At 45.2% G+C, this 17,334-nt stretch overlaps 1 protein-coding gene across 1 annotated transcript; it reads right to left on the bottom strand.

Moving 5' to 3' along the window:
• Positions 1-10,238: 10,238 nt before the first annotated feature.
• tpst1l (tyrosylprotein sulfotransferase 1, like) lies at positions 10,239-17,306 on the bottom strand. The gene is made up of 3 exons (XM_082140911.1): positions 17,070-17,306; positions 13,931-15,053; positions 10,239-11,291 (listed from the first exon to the last, which is right to left on the bottom strand). Exons 2-3 carry the CDS (start codon positions 14,758-14,760, stop codon positions 11,069-11,071), a joined length of 1,053 nt encoding a protein of 350 aa, XP_081997037.1. The 5' UTR covers positions 14,761-15,053; positions 17,070-17,306; the 3' UTR covers positions 10,239-11,068.
• Between the last annotated feature and the right edge of the window lie 28 nt (positions 17,307-17,334).

Raw genomic sequence — 17,334 nt, 5'->3', positions numbered from 1 at the left:
AAATGCTTCAGTGCGCCGACGCACTGGTGCAGCTTAACAGACATTTAATTTCAGCAAAGTTTAATGTTTGCAGTTTACATTTAACTCTTGTGAAAACCTCTTAATAATAAAAATAAAATAATTGTTTGAGGATGAACAAAGAACCAAACAAATGCAACTAAAAAGTAAAAATTATATAATAATGTTAAAAATGAAATCTTGTTAAACGTGGTGTATAAGAAAAAGATATGCGTATGATGATTATTCTTTAAGGCTATTTCAATGATTAATCCTTTCAAACATTATTCTTGTATTGATCCATTTATGCTTTTTGTCTATTGCATCGTTTAAAATCATATACTCATAGTTATACACATATTCAAATGTTCTCTTCAGACCAGACATTTAGTATACTTCTATTCTGACAAATATACGTCTATTTCTGGGCTATAGACATGCTATTTGTTTTTTTCCGTTTTCTGCTCAGTGTGGTATCTTGTCTAATATGTGTGGTAATAGGCCTATCTTGTTTAGGCTAGTTTCACATGAGATGGTTATATTATACCTGGAATTAAGGTACAGCTGTATTTGCATGAGGTGGAAATACTTATTTGGGCCTTTCTGCTTCTTAGGGCTGGTTCACACAGAAAGCGGTTTTGCTTTGAAAAACGGAAAAAAGACGCGGGCACAGTGCGGAAAAAGCGCAAGGTCTCAATACACGTCTTTTAAAAGTTGAACTTATTTTAACTTGAGTGCCGCGTTCCCAGATAGCACATGTACATCATGGAGACGTCTATTTTATGTGCGTGTTTACATCTGGAAGACGTATTTTTTAGAGTGTTTGCTCATCTGCAATACGTCTATAGGATGTTTCCTGTCAGATCTCAAATAGACGTTTAGAAAATGTCTTTAAGATGTAATGATTTAAAATGTATGTTGAACTGACATCTTAAAGATGTCTATCAGATGTTAGTAAACAGTAGATGCTTTCAGATGAAGTGATCTTTAACAGATCGTGTGCTATCTGGGTTTTTAGAGCGTCGTGTCATGCACGTGATGCTGCAGAAGACGCGAGACTCTAGCGCAACAGTCATACATTGAAAAATAAAGTAGCACAGTGGAATGGAAAAAAGTGATTTTCTGGTAGGCTACAGGATGAGAGCTTATTAATTATGAAAACGATTATTTATTTCTGCTAAGTTAGTTTTTCAATAACTCTGAAAAGTTTCAGTGGGACCCTTTCTCACTTCTGTATAGCACTGACCGGACACGCTCCTCTTGAGAGACGTGTTGGACCGAGTCCATCTCCATACCGGAAAAAGAGATCCTCAGCCCGTGGGCGAGTTTACTCTTTTCCCAGTTGACCTGAAGACCCAACTGGCTGTGGAGCACTCGAAGGGTAGGACTTTGTTCTGACTTCGAACCCTCGAACGCAAAAACACAGGCATAGCCTGCGTTGCGGAAGGATAGAGATTTGAAGTACGCGTCCTTCAGGTCGAACGCTGCAGACCAGTTTCGGGGACAGAGCATTCAAAAATGCATCTCTGCGTTAGCCACTTGAACGGAAGCTTATAAAGGGCCCGATTCAAGAGTCGCAGGTCCAAGATTGGCAGTAACCCACTACCTTTCTTGGGTACAATGAAGTACGGGCTATAGAAACCAGTCTTCATATCGGCTGGAGGGACGGCCTCAATTGCACCCTTCGCCAGTAGGACTGCGATGTCTGTGCGCGTGACAGGGGGCACATTCGCTCAAGAGTGTAGCGAACAACGCTGAACTTGGGCGGACGCCGGCCGAACTGAATCGTACAGCTGAGTCTGATGGTACGGGGGAGCCGGCCAGACCGGTTGGGAAGCACTTTCCAGGCTTCTACGAACCGGGCCAGGGAACCAGGGGTACCACAGATGTACCCAGTGTGGGGCAGCGAGGTGGAGGACAGGGACCCGGCTCGGAAGGCCCGGGGGCTGCCCGAAGCGGGGTCTGAGTGTGCGATGCAACACCTACCTGTCTCCACGGGTCGGCAGGGGGTGCGTGAGAAGGCGTAATCGGGTCCGGTGATATTGTTTATTTGTGTTTATTTACTATTAACTAGTAGTAAAGAGAGATGATCGGTTCACGTGCTGCTTGAACTGAGGCGCTACAGCGATCTGTCACATTTAAAACTGCCAAAACGGTAGGCCTATTTATTGTTTGAATTTCGTAATATAATTGACAGAATTTGAGAGCTGAGAATTAGTTGCATATCAATGGAACCTGCTCTGTCTTGTCTGTCGGTGTCAGTTTCCTCTTTGCTTCGATTTATCTCTGCGTGAGAAAATGGATGTGTGGCGTGATCGTGTGAAAAGTGTCAATTGCGTGAGTCTCACGCTGAGCGTTTTGAAACATAAATGCATCACAGAGCAAAATGGGTTTTATCCAGAAAAAATCCAGAAAATCACATTGTATGATTTTTAAATAATTAATTTGCCTTTTATTGCATTACATAAGTATTTGATACATCAAAAAAGCAGAACTTAATATTTGGTACAGAAACCTTTGTATAGGTCATGAAACCTGTCATTATATAGATCAAGTGGTTCTAACGCATTTTTTGTCATTAAATGTTAACACAATAGTACATATTTGACCATTAATTTTTGGACATTATAGGGGAAGCTGAGCCTATCTTGCAGTCTTAAAGAAATCCCCACTGGTGTAGGCTATATATAATGTTATAGTTGATATAACCAGTGGTGTAGTCTAGTTTTTTGTACTGAGTATACTGTAATTCATTTTGGTGGGTTGTACACATTTGAGTTTCTGTGTTTTAATAAACTATTATTATTATTATTATTAGGCCTACTTGAAGTATACTCTACTGTGCAATAGTAATATATTTCTGTTATAATTTCTTCAAGTTATACCGAACTTTTATTTTGACAGGTTGTCGTAAAGACATTACAGTTTCTGTGTGTATATGAAACGAATGAATGACGATAGTTTTATTAAATGAAATGTTGAAATTCTCGTGAAGTGACTTACATAGCAGCTCTGCGATGAAGTGCACATATGTAGCCTACATCATGTCTCAATACAGTGAAACGCTGAAAACACCACGAGCGTGAGTTACGCGTGCTTCAGTACGTTATGTGTGTGTGTTTGTGTGTGGAGCACACATTGAGCGCTCATTTCCAGAGACGCGTAGAACAATTGCAGTCTCTTTTAACTGTAATATTCACAGACACTAGTCCATATCGAGATTTGATTCATTGTACATCCCTACTTTTGATTTATTCATTCAAAAATAGCTAAATTCCGTGACTTGATTCCGCGATTCTATCCGTGTCGCTTCGCAAAGTGAATTTATGAATGAAAGTGTGAAAGTTCTGACACAAAACAATAGGTTACTGTCGTAACCCCGGTTCTCTGAAACATCGAGTGGAGAGATCCACCTATGGGAAGGGCATCCGGTACCTGACCTCTGTAGAAGCATCCAATTGCACCAAGTCTGGTTAACAGACAGAAGCGCGCAGCCAATGCCCGGTAAGGCCACACCCCCTTACCTAAAGCATATAACCCAAATGCGCGCTCGTGTACCTCAGTAAGTATATTCGCTTCTCGTGCAGCAAGCGGGGCAAAGCTGGTGGATCTCTCCACTCGATGTTTCAGAGAACCGGGGTTACGACAGTAACCTATTGTTCTCTTTCATCATCTCGTTTCGAGATCCACCTATGGGAGACCTGGACAGCTCCCCGATTGCCCAATACACCTACAGTGAAATTCTGAGACCAGAGAAGGACGGTCACCTCCGAGAGGTGGTGCCTGACACGTCCTAAAAGAAAAACATGACCCTGCCAGCATACCGCCACGATGACTGCAGTGGACAAGCAGAGCATGCATCATGCATGAGACACATACATGAAAATAGCCCCCCATTACAAATGCACAAGCTAAACCCAAGAAGGAATGCAAGTGTTTGGTGACTGGAATGAACATGACTGGCCCGCCCGTTCACTCCTTGTTGGATACCCAACGGGGCTTGAGGGAAAGGGTTAAGAGGACCCTACCCCTAGGACCGAGTGTGCCACCGAGGTTCTAGTGACATCTAACTGGTAGTAACGCACGAATGTATGAGGAGAGGCCCAGCTGGCAGCGGAGCAGACGTCCTGCAGTGACACTCCCCTGAACAAAGCCCAAGAGGTGGCTACGCCTCTTGTGGAATGAGCTCTGATGCCCTCTGGGGGCTGCACTCCCTTCGCTTCATACGCCATAGTTATCGCATCCACAAGCCAATGTGAGAGGCGTTGCTTCGAAATGGGACTCCCCCTGTGCGGAGGAGCCCATGAAACAAAGAGCTGGTCGCTCTTATGGAAAGCACTGGTCCTGGTCATATATGCTCGCAGAGCACGGACGGGACACAGAGCATTGAGCCTCTGATCCTCCGGGGAAGCAAAGGGTGGAGGGTGAAAAGCGGACAGCTCCAAAACCTCTGACGTGAACGCAGGGAAGCATTTCGGCATGAAGGCCGGGTTAGGCTTAAGGGAAACCTTATCTCCACTTAGGGAGAATTTGGCGCACGAGGGATGAACCGAGAGTGCGTGTAGCTCACTGACCCGTTTAGCAGATGCCAAGGCCAAGAGCAAAGCTGTCTTGAGGGACAGCAGCTTCAGGGAGATACTCCCCAGCGGCTCAAAGGGATGTAGAGACAGCGCTTCCAGCACCATGGAGAGGTCCCACTCCGGAACAATTCTCCTGGTGACCGGTAAAGAGCGGCGTGCACCCTTCATAAACCTGCGGATTAGAGGGTGCTGCCCAACCGACGAGCCCTCAAAACCCACATGGCAGGCTGAAATCGCAGCCAGATAGACCTTAATAGTGGAAAAGGACCTGCCCTTTTCCATGAGGTCCTGCAGGAAACACAAAATATCGGGCACCGAGCACTGATAAGATGTGAGACCACGCCCATCACACCACCCCTCGAACACTTGCCACTTACAACCATACAGGGATCGCGTGGACGCGGCCCTGGCATTCTGGATCGTGGCAATTACACGCGGCGGGAGCCCCAGTGCATTTAGGTTCGTCCTCTCACGGGCCAGGCCCAGAGAGCCACCCTGTCCGGGTGGGGGTGGTAAATCTCCCCGTTGGCTTGGGACAACAGGTCCGTGCGAGGGGGGAGGCGCCATGGCTCGGCGTATAACAGAGGGATTATCTCTGCCAGCCACGGGGCTTTGGGCCACCTGGGTGCTATCAGAATAAGAGACAGGCCATGCTCCCTCACCCTGGCCAGTGTAGGAATTATAAGGCACAGAGGAGGAAAAGCATACAGCAGCACTTTGGGCCATGGGTGGGCCAGTGCGTCCGCCCCGAGGGGCGCGTCCACGTCCTTTAGCGAGAAGAACATAGGACAATGGTGGTTTTCACGCGAGGCGAATAGATCTACGGCTGCCTGTCCGAATCTCGCCCATAAAATCTCCACTATCTGCGGGTGAAGACGCCAATCCCCGTAGATTGGGTTTCCCCTCGATAGCAGATCCGCGCCTCTGTTCAGAATGCCCGGAACATGAGTCGCGCGTAATGACAGAAACACCCGTCTGCTCCACACCAAAAGCTTGTACGCTAGAGCGTGGAGTTTCGACGAGCGCATGCCGCCCTGACGGTTGATATAAGCCACTGCCGTGGTATTGTCGCACCGTACTAGAACGTGATGTCCCTGCAGGCGAGGCAGAAAATGATTTAGAGCTTTCCAGATGGTCAGGAGCTCTAAATAATTTATGTGCGCTGAACGTAGTCTGCTCGGCCACAGACCGTTCACCGTTCTGCCTTCCTGGGTGGCTCCCCAGCCTGTTAAGGACGCATCTGTCGTCACAACTTTCCGCATCGTAACCGTCCCGAGGGGGGTTCCCCGTGCGTAAAAGCCCTCGCTCTCCCAATGACGCAGGGCCGCCGAGCAGGCGCGCGTCACCGTAACTGAGCGGCAGAGATCGTGAATCGGGCTGAAATGCAGTGACAAAACCCATTTCGTGAACGCTCTCATTCTCAGTAGACCCAATGGCACAACCTGGATAGATGATGCTATGAGACCCTGCAGCCTGAGGCATGTACGGTATTGTACTCTCGCCCCTTCTCTGAAACGAGACAGACAGTCCATCAGAGAGCGAACGCGCTCTTGAGAGAGACGCGCTCGCATGGAGACCGAACTCAATTCCAAGCCCAGGAAAATGACATTCTGACTGGGAGTCAGATTGCTCTTTCTCATATTCACATTGAAACCGAGGGATGTGATGTGCGCGAGTACCCGGGTGGTGTCCCGCGACACACTCTCCTTCGATTCGGCTATGATGAGCCAATCGTCTATGTACGTCAGAATTCTCAGCCCTGATAGTCTCAGGGGCGTCAAACCCGCTTCCGCACATAAACAAAACGTTCGGGGACTCAAACTGAGCCCGAACGGCAGAACTGTAAATTCGTAACATGTGCCTTGGTAGGCGAAACGAAGATACTTCCTGTGTGGGGGGTAGATGCTTATGTGAAAGAAAGCGTCTCTCAGATCGACTGATGTGAACCAGTCGTTCTGCTTTATGGCGCGGGCGAGAGAGCCTTGTGTCAACATTCTGAAATTGTATTTCCTCAAGTGCTTGTTCAACACTCGCAGATCCAAAATGGGGCGGGGTGGGCCGCATTTCTTTGGAACAAGAAAATACCGGGAATAAAAACCCTGGTTTATCAGATTGGGTGGTACCCTCTGAATCGCTCCCTTGCTTAGGAGAGAGGAGATTTCCCCTTTCAGAATGTGTGCGGCGAAAGAACTGTGTGAGAAGAAAGAACACCGTTGAAATGTGGAGGTCTCATTGCAAACTGTAGCCTGTAACCCTTGGTTACGGTACGCAACACCCACTCGGGAGCTGAAATGGCCTGCCAAGCCGCTTCGTGGCTCGCGAGCGCTCCCGCTCGGGCTGGAGCGGAGCTGTGAGCGTCCAGCTGGTTTGTCAATGATGCAATGCCGCCATCCAGTGGGCACACTGGGGGCGGCATGCATGGATTCGGAGGAATTTCCTCTTTCTGCAATGAGATGGGATCTCTCTGCAGAGAGGGGATTTCCCTCCTAAACGAATTTATGTGATTCGTGTTTTTTTTAATTGTGTGTGTTTTGTGCTGGACATGCACTTGGGCCGAAGCCTTTATTGAAAACGTGAGGGGAACAGAGGGCGAGTGGTGCTTTGGTGCCACTACACATGAACGTAACCTCACAGAGTGCCCCCTGAACGTGGGGGGAAAACACACACTTGCACCCGCGAACTGGGCAGTCTCGCGGCGCGGTGAGCCGAGGGCACCCCTGGGTCTTTTCGACGGGGGTCCTGAACAAAGGGGGGAGTCCGACGGGTTTGTGACCCGCGACGGCAGACTCGAAGCCCCCATCGGTAGAACGTCAGGCAGGCCGCTTGCGTTTCGAGTCGGTAGAAGTGGGGTTAGCCTGTCTCCCGGCCGCGGCCGCGGGGGGATTAGACTTTCCCCAGCGCTTGGCCGGCGCTGGGGCTTGCTGCCGTGGTGGAGGGATGCTGCGGGGTTTTTCCTTGCCCTGAGCAAACTGTCGACCTATGGCAGGTGGGTTAGGCACACGCGCAGGGGGCACCTGGCGTGGGGCAGCCTTCCTGGGAAGGCACAGCTTAAACGCCTCATCTTCTTTCTTCTTATCGTCGCACCGTTGTTGCATCAGTGCGACGGCGGGACCGAAGAGAGCCCGGCCGGGCTCCACCGGCGCGCCTGCGATGCGCCGCTTCTCGCTGTCTGGGAGTCCTGACAGATTGAGCCACAGCGCGCGCTCTCCCACTACGGAAAGCGCCATGGAGCGCCCGCAAGCTTGGACGGCCTGCCGGGCGTTACGGAGAACGAGGTCGTTCACCGTGAGGATTTCCTTCCAGAGGGTATCCGAAGGATTTCCTTTCACCAGCTGCTGTCCTAGTTCCTCGAGAATCTCCGCCTGGTAGGCGGAGAGGAGGGAAGAAACGTTCAGCGCCCTGACAGCCACGGCCGATGATTTATACGTGGCTTGGTGAATGGAAGCAGCAAACCGGTCCATCTTGTTTGGCAGGACCGGCTTAGGCGGGGCGAGTAGCCCACCCTGAGCGGGGTTGAGGTGTCTGGCGATGGACGGCTCGACAGCGGGGGGGTCGCCCATACCATGAGCCGCCATATCCTTAGCCTCGAGTCCCGAGAGACCGTGTCTGAAGTCGAGCGGGTCGCTCCAGTACGTTCTCATGTGCTTAGCGCACGCCGGGAGGATGGGGAAGAGTTGTTTCCTCGGGCCGGGAGGGGGTCCCAGCACTTTCCCATCATAAATGTCCCTCTCCTGGTCGGTGACGTTCTGGGGAGTTGGCCACTCAACGTTGAGACGAGCGGCCGCTCGCTCACACACTTCCAGGAGAACGGCTTGTGGTAAAGCCGTGTGGGCCGTGCTAGCCTGGGGAACACCGGAGGGCGGGATGGCCTCCTCGTCCTCGGAGACCCCAAGGATAGCTGCATCATCCTCCTCGCCAGAACCGGCCGGTTCGTGGACGAGAGTGAGGCCGCCCTCGAAGATGTCCTCTTCGGGGAAGGCGGAATTGGGCTGGTCAGCCCAAACAAACTGAGTCGCGCCCCGGGAGGCCCCCGGTAGCGCGTCATCACCGTGTCCTCCGTCCGAGTCCGAAGTTAGGGAGAGCTCGGTGCACTGTGTCACAGCTACCTTGAAACGGCGCTTCAGCAGCTTCCTCGGCAGCCTTAGACAAAGGCTGCAATTCTCAGGATTCTCCAAGGCTTCGCGAGCATGCCTCGGACCCAAGCAAACCACGCACAGCTGGTGAGGGTCCTTCGCGGCAATAAGGGCTCCACACGCGGCCGGGCAGGCCCTTGATAGGGAGTCCCCCGACGAGGCGGCAGGCTTGGACAGCGACATATCCGCAAAAAGCTGGAGAAATCCGTGGCGGGCAGCCGTTATTGGAGGAAAACGGAGATAGAGAGCGCGGGCGGCTCCGAATGCAACGCAGCAACAGATGAAAACACGACTGTCACGTCCGGCGGAGGCTGATCGAGTCGATATGTCCTCCTGCAGACACGCGGTGAGCAGTGTGCAAATTTTCACTGAGCTGAGTAATACAGAGATCGCGAGAAGCGAATGACAACTGAGGTACACGAGCGCGCATTTGGGTTATATGCTTTAGGTAAGGGGGTGTGGCCTTACCGGGCATTGGCTGCGCGCTTCTGTCTGTTAACCAGACTTGGTGCAATTGGATGCTTCTACAGAGGTCAGGTACCGGATGCCCTTCCCATAGGTGGATCTCGAAACGAGATGATGAAAGAGAACGAAGTTGTTACGTATCCTCACGCTTTTTTTAAGTGGGTATACTGAAATCCTTGGCCTTTTCTAGTGGGTATACGGCGTATACCTGCGTATCTCTCCAAGTATCACGTAGACTACACCACTGGATATAACATTATATATACACGATTAGTGTAACGTATGAAGAAAAAAACGCTGTTCCCTGACCGGGAATCGAACCCGGGCCGCGGCGGTGAGAGCGCCGAATCCTAACCACTAGACCACCAGGGACATGAAACACAACTAGAACAATATGATAAATGTAGACTCCTATGAAATACTAGCGTGCTTTTTCAAACAATGTGACTATGTATTTAGCCGGTTTTATATAATAAAATACACAAGTTACCGTCTTTAATAATATATACTTTTATTAACATATTTGGCAAATAGCGTGAGCGTAGATAAAAGTTTTATAACTGATAAATGTGCTTTGAGATTGAGAAAATGTTTTGTGATTCCAAGATAGACTTTAATAAAATCTGAAGGCTTGCACTTTGTGGACTGAAATATTACACAGTTGTCTTCGAAATCCTGTGAGGCATTTATGAAATGTCGTCAGCACATTCATTGTGTGGTGCCAAATTACTTGATGTGTACCCTCAGATGTGTACCTGTGTTACCTCAGATGTGTACCCCAAAACTTAAATAAGACATAAAAAAATAAACCGAGTCGAGAAATTATAGTATGCTATAGTATAGTTAATGTAAAGTGGCGATGTAACCACAAGACCTCGTGGCGCAACGGTAGCGCGTCTGACTCCAGATCAGAAGGTTGCGTGTTCAAATCACGTCGGGGTCAGGACTTTTTTTCTTCCTTTCCCCAATTCGATTCGCTAATAAAACGTAGTTAAGTATTTTTAAAAGTCCTGTAAATGTGATTTTCATTACACCACATAACAACAATAATCTCACACACAGGTTTTCTTTAGAAACCAACTTTTAATAAATACATGGTTTTTATGTAACAAAAAGTATGTTACAACACGCATCAAAAAGTGATAAGACGGACTGGTCATGTTACTGGACTTTTATTGTGAAAGAATGTTGAGGACTGAGAGTTCATCCACTGCAGAGATCATGTCCGAAGTCCTTCAATCCTTGCCCTACACCTACACCCATCAAACTAATTGTAAATAACTTTTGACAAGACTCCTACCTTTCGGCACAACCATTAGGCTACTCTGACCTGCAGATACCCACACTTGCATATTTGGAACACATTTGTCAAGTTGGCAATTCATAATAAAAAGCCTACAACAAAATTATCTTTAAAAGCTTGTGAAACATGTCTAAACTTCCTTTTTTAATCCTGCAGTCAAAGAGAGAAAAAAAAAAGTGGTAGTTCTGTGCAACTGCTGACTTCCTCTTTCAACAAGCATAATTTCCTGTGTGATATTCAGACACATTTGGAAAACATTTGCCACGACACGCATGCATTAACACATACAAAAATAATAAAAAGACAACAACCACAATACAGTCATTAGACTGACAACATTAGCAACATCATAGCATCTACAAAACATCTAAATTGAATTTAATTGAAAAATGACTTACAATACATCATTAAAACTTGGTTTTAGAACATTTGATCACTTTATGAAACTCTCGCCATAAGAAACAGTGGTGCTTGCGGCTTCGTTCTGTCATCCTACATGTTGTTAATTCAAGTAGAGGCTTTGCATGCTCATAAAATGCACAATGTTTATTGCTTCCAAGTATTCACAGGTTGTATCCACAGAGGACCTTTTAATTTTGGATTGACTTCACAATTGACTTTGTATTGTTCAGAAATAAGAGATCAGGCTTGTTGTAATTTGGCGGGTTGGCCAGGGGGTCATAACCTAAACGACTTAACATCGGGGCAAGGTTGGCCATATCATTCACCACATCAGCAGGGATCTTGCCCACCCATTTAAACAGAGCATCCGTATTCACTGGCTTGACGACCTGATCAGTTGACAGTTCCACTCTGGAAGAGAAACAGGAATAAAAGAGACAATTAACAATCATATAGATTTAGAAATATGGCAGACAAGGCCTAAGTGCTTGCCTAAAAAGACATCATGAAAATAAAATAATCTGCCCTCTAGAGGTTAAGTGCTAAGACTTTGAAAATGCTTGCTGGTCAGACAAACAGCCTATTTACCCCTTATCCATTTGTTTTACATATCGTATTACACTGTAGTGGCATATTTACATAGAGAACACTAAATCTAGCTCTTAAATAGGAAACGTAAACCTGCATGTCTGACCCATTGTCTGGAAAAGCCATAGATGTAAAAAGAAATGGTGAATTAAAATATTGACGGGTGTCAGACTCAAATAGAAATATAACTTTTTTTTCTTCTTTCTTTTTAAGTATACATCAGTATCAAATACAGAGCCCCGCACATGACATGTGGGAAAAAAATATATATTGTGGCTAAGAATTAGTTCCTATGTTTTAGGTAAATTGTGTTTTCATTTTAAGGCTGGAATACACTTATTTTTGGCTTTTGCCCAGATTTAGTCAGGAGGAGTCAACACAATCTGCCAGCAGATTTTCTAGCTTCAGACTATGATTCTCTCTAGTCGGAGGATATCAAACACGTTTCATATTTTGAGCTGGTTTTAGAACACTTATTGTTTTAATTTGTCATGCACCTCCTAGCAATGATGAGGGACATGTGTCTGTGTGAGTTTGCTGTGTTCAGAACTGTATTTAACTTGGCATAGTTGAATAATAAGAGTTCAGTACATGGAACTGACATACCGTGAGCCTCAAACACCATTGTTTCCTCGTTCATATGTAAATCTCATGTTTGCAAAAGACCACTGAAAAACGGGCGAATCCCAACATAACGTTGCAGTCGGGATCATTAATATTTACGCCCGAATATTTGCATATACCAGCCCTTGTTCTAGGCCAGGCAGTATTAACATGGACCTGCACAGCCGAAACATCAGAAGTTCTGCAGGTATTGTGAGAAAGCAAATAAGGACAATAGCCAAAATGGCAGATCATGGATATAAATGTTATGTTCCAGGCTGTGCAGGAGATGTGAGCACTTTTTTGGGGGATATTTTGGGGATATTTAATCTAATTTTATCAATCAATAAATTCCTCTTGAAACAAACTTTGTTGTATTATTTTAATTTAATTCTGTGAAGCTGCTTTGATACAATCTGTATTGTGAAAAGCGCTATACAAATAAACTTGACTTGACATACCCAGTTCCCACAGAACAGAACTGTCAACAGGCATTGTTGATGTTTATCTACAACAGGATATCGCATCATTTTAATTCAAAGTTGTTAGTTTGCTCTGCCCAATTCACCACTGACAGTTTTTCTAACCTGGGACAATATCAAGCAGGCTTTGCTCCGAGTTTGATACTGAAGAAGGGGGCAATTCCAACTATATTGCCCTTACAACCCCTACCGCAAGCAGTGAGTGACGTTAGTGATTTTATCCACTTCTTGATTGTTGAAGCCATTCCTGTTTAAATCGAAGGTTTCTTAGGGTAAATGATCATTAATGTTGTTAGCTCACTAAGTTATTGTCGAGATCGAACACAAGATGCTAGTACAGTAACGTTAACCTAAGCTAACTAGCAAGCTCCAAGTAACGAGCATAGATAACTAAATAGTATGAAGACCTATTTACAAGGAGGTTAATATTATTTGCCGCCTGTGTTGTCATTAATCTACAAATACAACTGTAGATACATCTATGTCAATCCCTTTTTACGGGTAGTATTATAATTTAGCCTATATTTCAACAACAACACATAACTCAGGAGCTTACTAGGTTGGTTTCGTTGCTTACAGATAGCTCACTCGCTCCTTCTAGCTAACGTGACCTTCTCCACCACTTAAGTTGAAACAATTGTCATTTGACAATGCATCCAGTCAATTTGTTAAAATATTTTTTTGTTTGAGAACTGAAGTATGATTATTTTGCTCATTTGTATTTCAGTGTACATCACAGCTCCTGCGTACAAATCTGTGAAACAGCCAATCAGAGCAGAGCTAAACATTATTATTCATGACCCTTCCAAATGAGGTAATAACAGCCCATTTCGTTCTAGGGACAAATCCTAGGGTTGTATATGGACATGTAAAACCGTATCTGGAGAATTTTTGCCCTTACCTAAGCCACATACCTTCTATGTAGATATCAGAGAACAATTTTAAATATTGTATCAATGCATTCTATGGCACCTTTAAATTACAGTAGTCAACATCTGAAGTGGATCAAAAAAGTTAATCAAAGTTGTCCTAAGACAAGAACGGGTATTGTTCAAAATTTGATGAAAGGTTTTGATCCACTTCAAATGTTGACTACTATATATCAGTGCCATTGTTTTATCTCAAGTAAACACCAGTGATGTTTTTATTTAAACGCTACCTAAAAAGCGACTTAAATGTCCTAATTAAACTAAGGCCTAATCCTGGCTTAATCTAAGCCCTGTCTGTGAAACCAGTCCATAGTGTTTTACTTTGAATTATTTAGACAAAATATTTTAATACAGGCTATATATTGTTGTTTATCACCATGCATGTGGATGCAACAAAAATCGCTTAAAAGTGTGACAGCAAATATATCAAAGCACCAAACTCACTCACTTTGACAGTGAAATTCCACCAGCTTTCCCAATAAACTGTTCGTGGTGCAGCACAGCGGTGTCCCACGGCAGATCCAGGAACTGAAGGAGCTTGCGTATCACCCGCTCAGGGTTCATCACCAGCTGCTCGTAGTGCACGGGCAGACAGTTGCCATCAGCCAGGCACTGGTCATACATCACCTCCACTGCCCGGTTCCACTTCACCAAACAGTCCCGGTAACTCGTCAAGTCAAATCCAGTGATAGTCACCTTGCGGGAAATCATAGAGTGTACAGTGGCCCTGCCATCGCGAAGCATAAGAATAAACTTCGCTTTTGGGAAGAGCTTGGAGAGGTAGGTGAGGGACTTCAGAGCAAACGGGTCCTTATTGCAGAGCCTCGGAGCGGGCTCGCCGTGCCCCACTATGATCTCCAACAGGAAGGCACGGACAGCGGAGTCCAGGACCTCATCGGTGACACCAGCCTCGTTGAGACGGAGCCGCTCACGTGCCGAGTGACTCCAGGTGGCCTGCATGGCTAACAGCCGGGGGATGACCCGGGTCTCCTCTCCACACCGAACAAGAGAGTGGGCGTCCAAGATTGCACGCATTAGTGTGGTGCCGCTCCGAGGTACTCCACCAATGAAAATGAGAGGGGTTTCCTCATTGTACTCCTCAGGGAGTTGTAACGGATCACTGAGGTTTCTGCCAGCGTGTAGGTTTACTGCCCACCCGTGCGGTGCCACGCGAGAACGGGCATTTGGACAATCTATCGTGCTGAGGCCAAGATAAAATACTGTGATGGAGCTGATGACCCCGCAGATCAGGAGAATGTTGCATGTTTGTTTTCTCATGACTTATAGTTAGGGGAGAATGCGGTTTGTGGTTATAAAAAGCAGAATGAGACCTGCAAAATTGGCAAAACAGAAGGGGGAAAAAGGTCAGGAGGGATCTTGGAAAGACAGTGAATGCTTTCCAGAAAGGGTAACGGTGAAAGAATGTAGCTTAGGTAAAAGTTAATGGGGGAGGGAAGGGATGTGCAATTTTTTTTTCTTCCAGCCAGCACCTCTTCAGGCTCTTGCTTGGGGCTTCAATAAATTTAGACTTGGTAAGTCAAGCCTTATGTTCTCTGTCAGCACCATTGTGCCTGTAGAAAGGAGAAAGAAAAACGCTTTCAAAAACAGATTTTGCCAGGTCTGTTTCAGCATTGGCTACTATTGTGCGTCTCACGTTACATTAAATGTCACATCTAATTCCATTACAGTACAACATTACCGTAATGGTATTAGACAATTAGAGTTAGCCAATTTGTAACTCAAGAACTACGCTTGAAATGCAAGCCTAAACACAACAAAGGAAAATGTAACTAGAAAAACATTACAAAAATCTGTGAAAAGAATGGTGTGTGCATCTTGACAATCTTTTAGGTTCCATGTGTAGTTTAAGATTGTGAAGTTATCCAGGTCAAAGCGGAGTAATCTTGTACAGTGGTTCCCAACCTTTTAGACTCAATATTCAAAAGTATATGCTGTAATGATGACAACACTACTTCTTCACTAACAGAAACGACCATTGATAGATCAAAAATAAATTTGTTAACAAATTAAAATAAGAAATAATTTGTCAGTTTGTTCATCTTGATTTTTAATGGTTCACCAGAACCAGTCTACTAGAATAGAATATCCAGTTTCCCCTTTGCATGCATGAGCAGGTATGGTTTGGTTACACTGCTACTGCCATGTGTGTAGGTCAAGGTCACCCTTCCTTCCTTTGTTTTTGAGGTGTTGCAGCACCTTTTATAAATGTGAACATGAAACTTTGGCAAAACATGCACGGTCGGTAACACCTATAAGCCTCAACACATCCTGTTGTGGGCAGCATCAGTGGTTGCTTTTAGTTGCAATGCATGTTTCCCAAATAACACATATGCACATGAAACTAACACCTGATAGTTGATCTTAAACGGATTCATCATTAACCAAATGAGAGCAAATGCACTAAACAAAATGTACGTAGATAAGTAAAATACAACTAAATGCCAAACAAATGATTCATGATTCATCAATAACTTTCATGCTAAAATCCATTCTAAATTTATAGAAAAATTTAGGAACTGAAGCCACATGCAAATGGCACATATTCTGGGGGGCCTTTTACGTGATAAGATTAAATTTCATACATAGAAATTTAAATGGAAAATAAAGCCCTGATATAGAGATGTTTGGGGCGTGCTTTACGCAAATTTCTAACCTCAGGCATAGTTGCTTATTACGAACACTCTAATTTAATTAATCCATCATATTAATAATGTGCCTATTAATGATCTACTCAATTATTAGTTAGAATTTTAGACCTATATGACGGTTATCAAACAGGTTTCCCTTGAACTCTTTATCCGTCTCTCATTGGTTTAACAAACAGGTAGTCCCGCCCCAGACTCACGCCAATGGTTGATCCGATGACACTCATTTAAAAAAAACAAAAAAAAGTTATGTTATGATAGTGCCACACGTACAACTTACGAATAACGTTTGTTCCGGCATATTAAAAAAGAATTTTAACAGGAAAATGTATTTAAAAATCGCTTTAAACAGTGCATTTACTCGCTATTTGGTTGTTGTCTAGTGGTGTTCATTCAAGAGAGACTGCATGCGTCTGAAAACGCATTCTACCTAGCATTTTTAAGCGCATTTTTGGGGTATCACAACAGGATTATGTGATTATCCGAATATGTTCAGTGATTCAGATCGTTGCCGTGTAATTTGAGGGAAACGTGACCGCGCGTACTGCAATAATGCAACAAGTCAACAGAGCTGTTACAATATGTGTAGTCGGTTCGTTCGATCATGATTCATGACCGTGTATAGTTGAAACAAAGCTGAACGCATTTTTCACTTGAATAAATGTAATATGCATACGTTTGCTCATAATTATAGCTGATTTTGCTTGGATGTATTAACTTAGCTGTGACACGAAGACGTTTAAAATGGTCGTAAGGGAAATCGGAGACAATCTACCCGAGATCAAAGTTATTCTTCAGCACGATTGACTGGCGGCCTGCAACAAGGAAACTATGTGTGAAACACTCACGACACGTAAAAACAAAAAACACCCCTCAAAACAACTCTTAGTTTAAATAGTTCAAGAGCGTGACGCGTCTTACCGTACAGAAAGTGCAACTCCTCGAATCCTACATTCTCCAGAATCACGTCTCTGTTGAAATGCAGACGTAAAGATCGTGTGAACGGAGCTATTGCTCTGACGTTGAGAGATAGTCTTTCACCGCGAGCACATTTCTCATGAATCTTCTTTCTGTCTATATGTGAGGATTCACTGTCAGACGATTTCAATTCAAGAGAAATCCTGAATTAAGCAGAGGTTTTAAATCCATGCCAGTTACCACAGCGCTATTGAGGAACTCTCAAATT

Source organism: Leuciscus leuciscus (genome assembly GCF_965113295.1).
Source record: "Leuciscus leuciscus genome assembly, chromosome: 16".
Taxonomy (NCBI): domain Eukaryota; kingdom Metazoa; phylum Chordata; class Actinopteri; order Cypriniformes; family Leuciscidae; genus Leuciscus; species Leuciscus leuciscus.
This window is presented reverse-complemented; position numbering and strand designations above follow the sequence as displayed.

Coding starts and splice junctions, on each gene's coding strand:
- tpst1l (XM_082140911.1), bottom strand. CDS start 14,760: ATGAGAAAACAAACATGCAACATTCTCCTGATCTGCGGGGTCATCAGC. Junction 11,292..13,930: donor GGTGGAATTTCACTGTCAAA/GTGAGTGAGTTT, acceptor TTTCTCTTCCAG/AGTGGAACTGTCAACTGATC.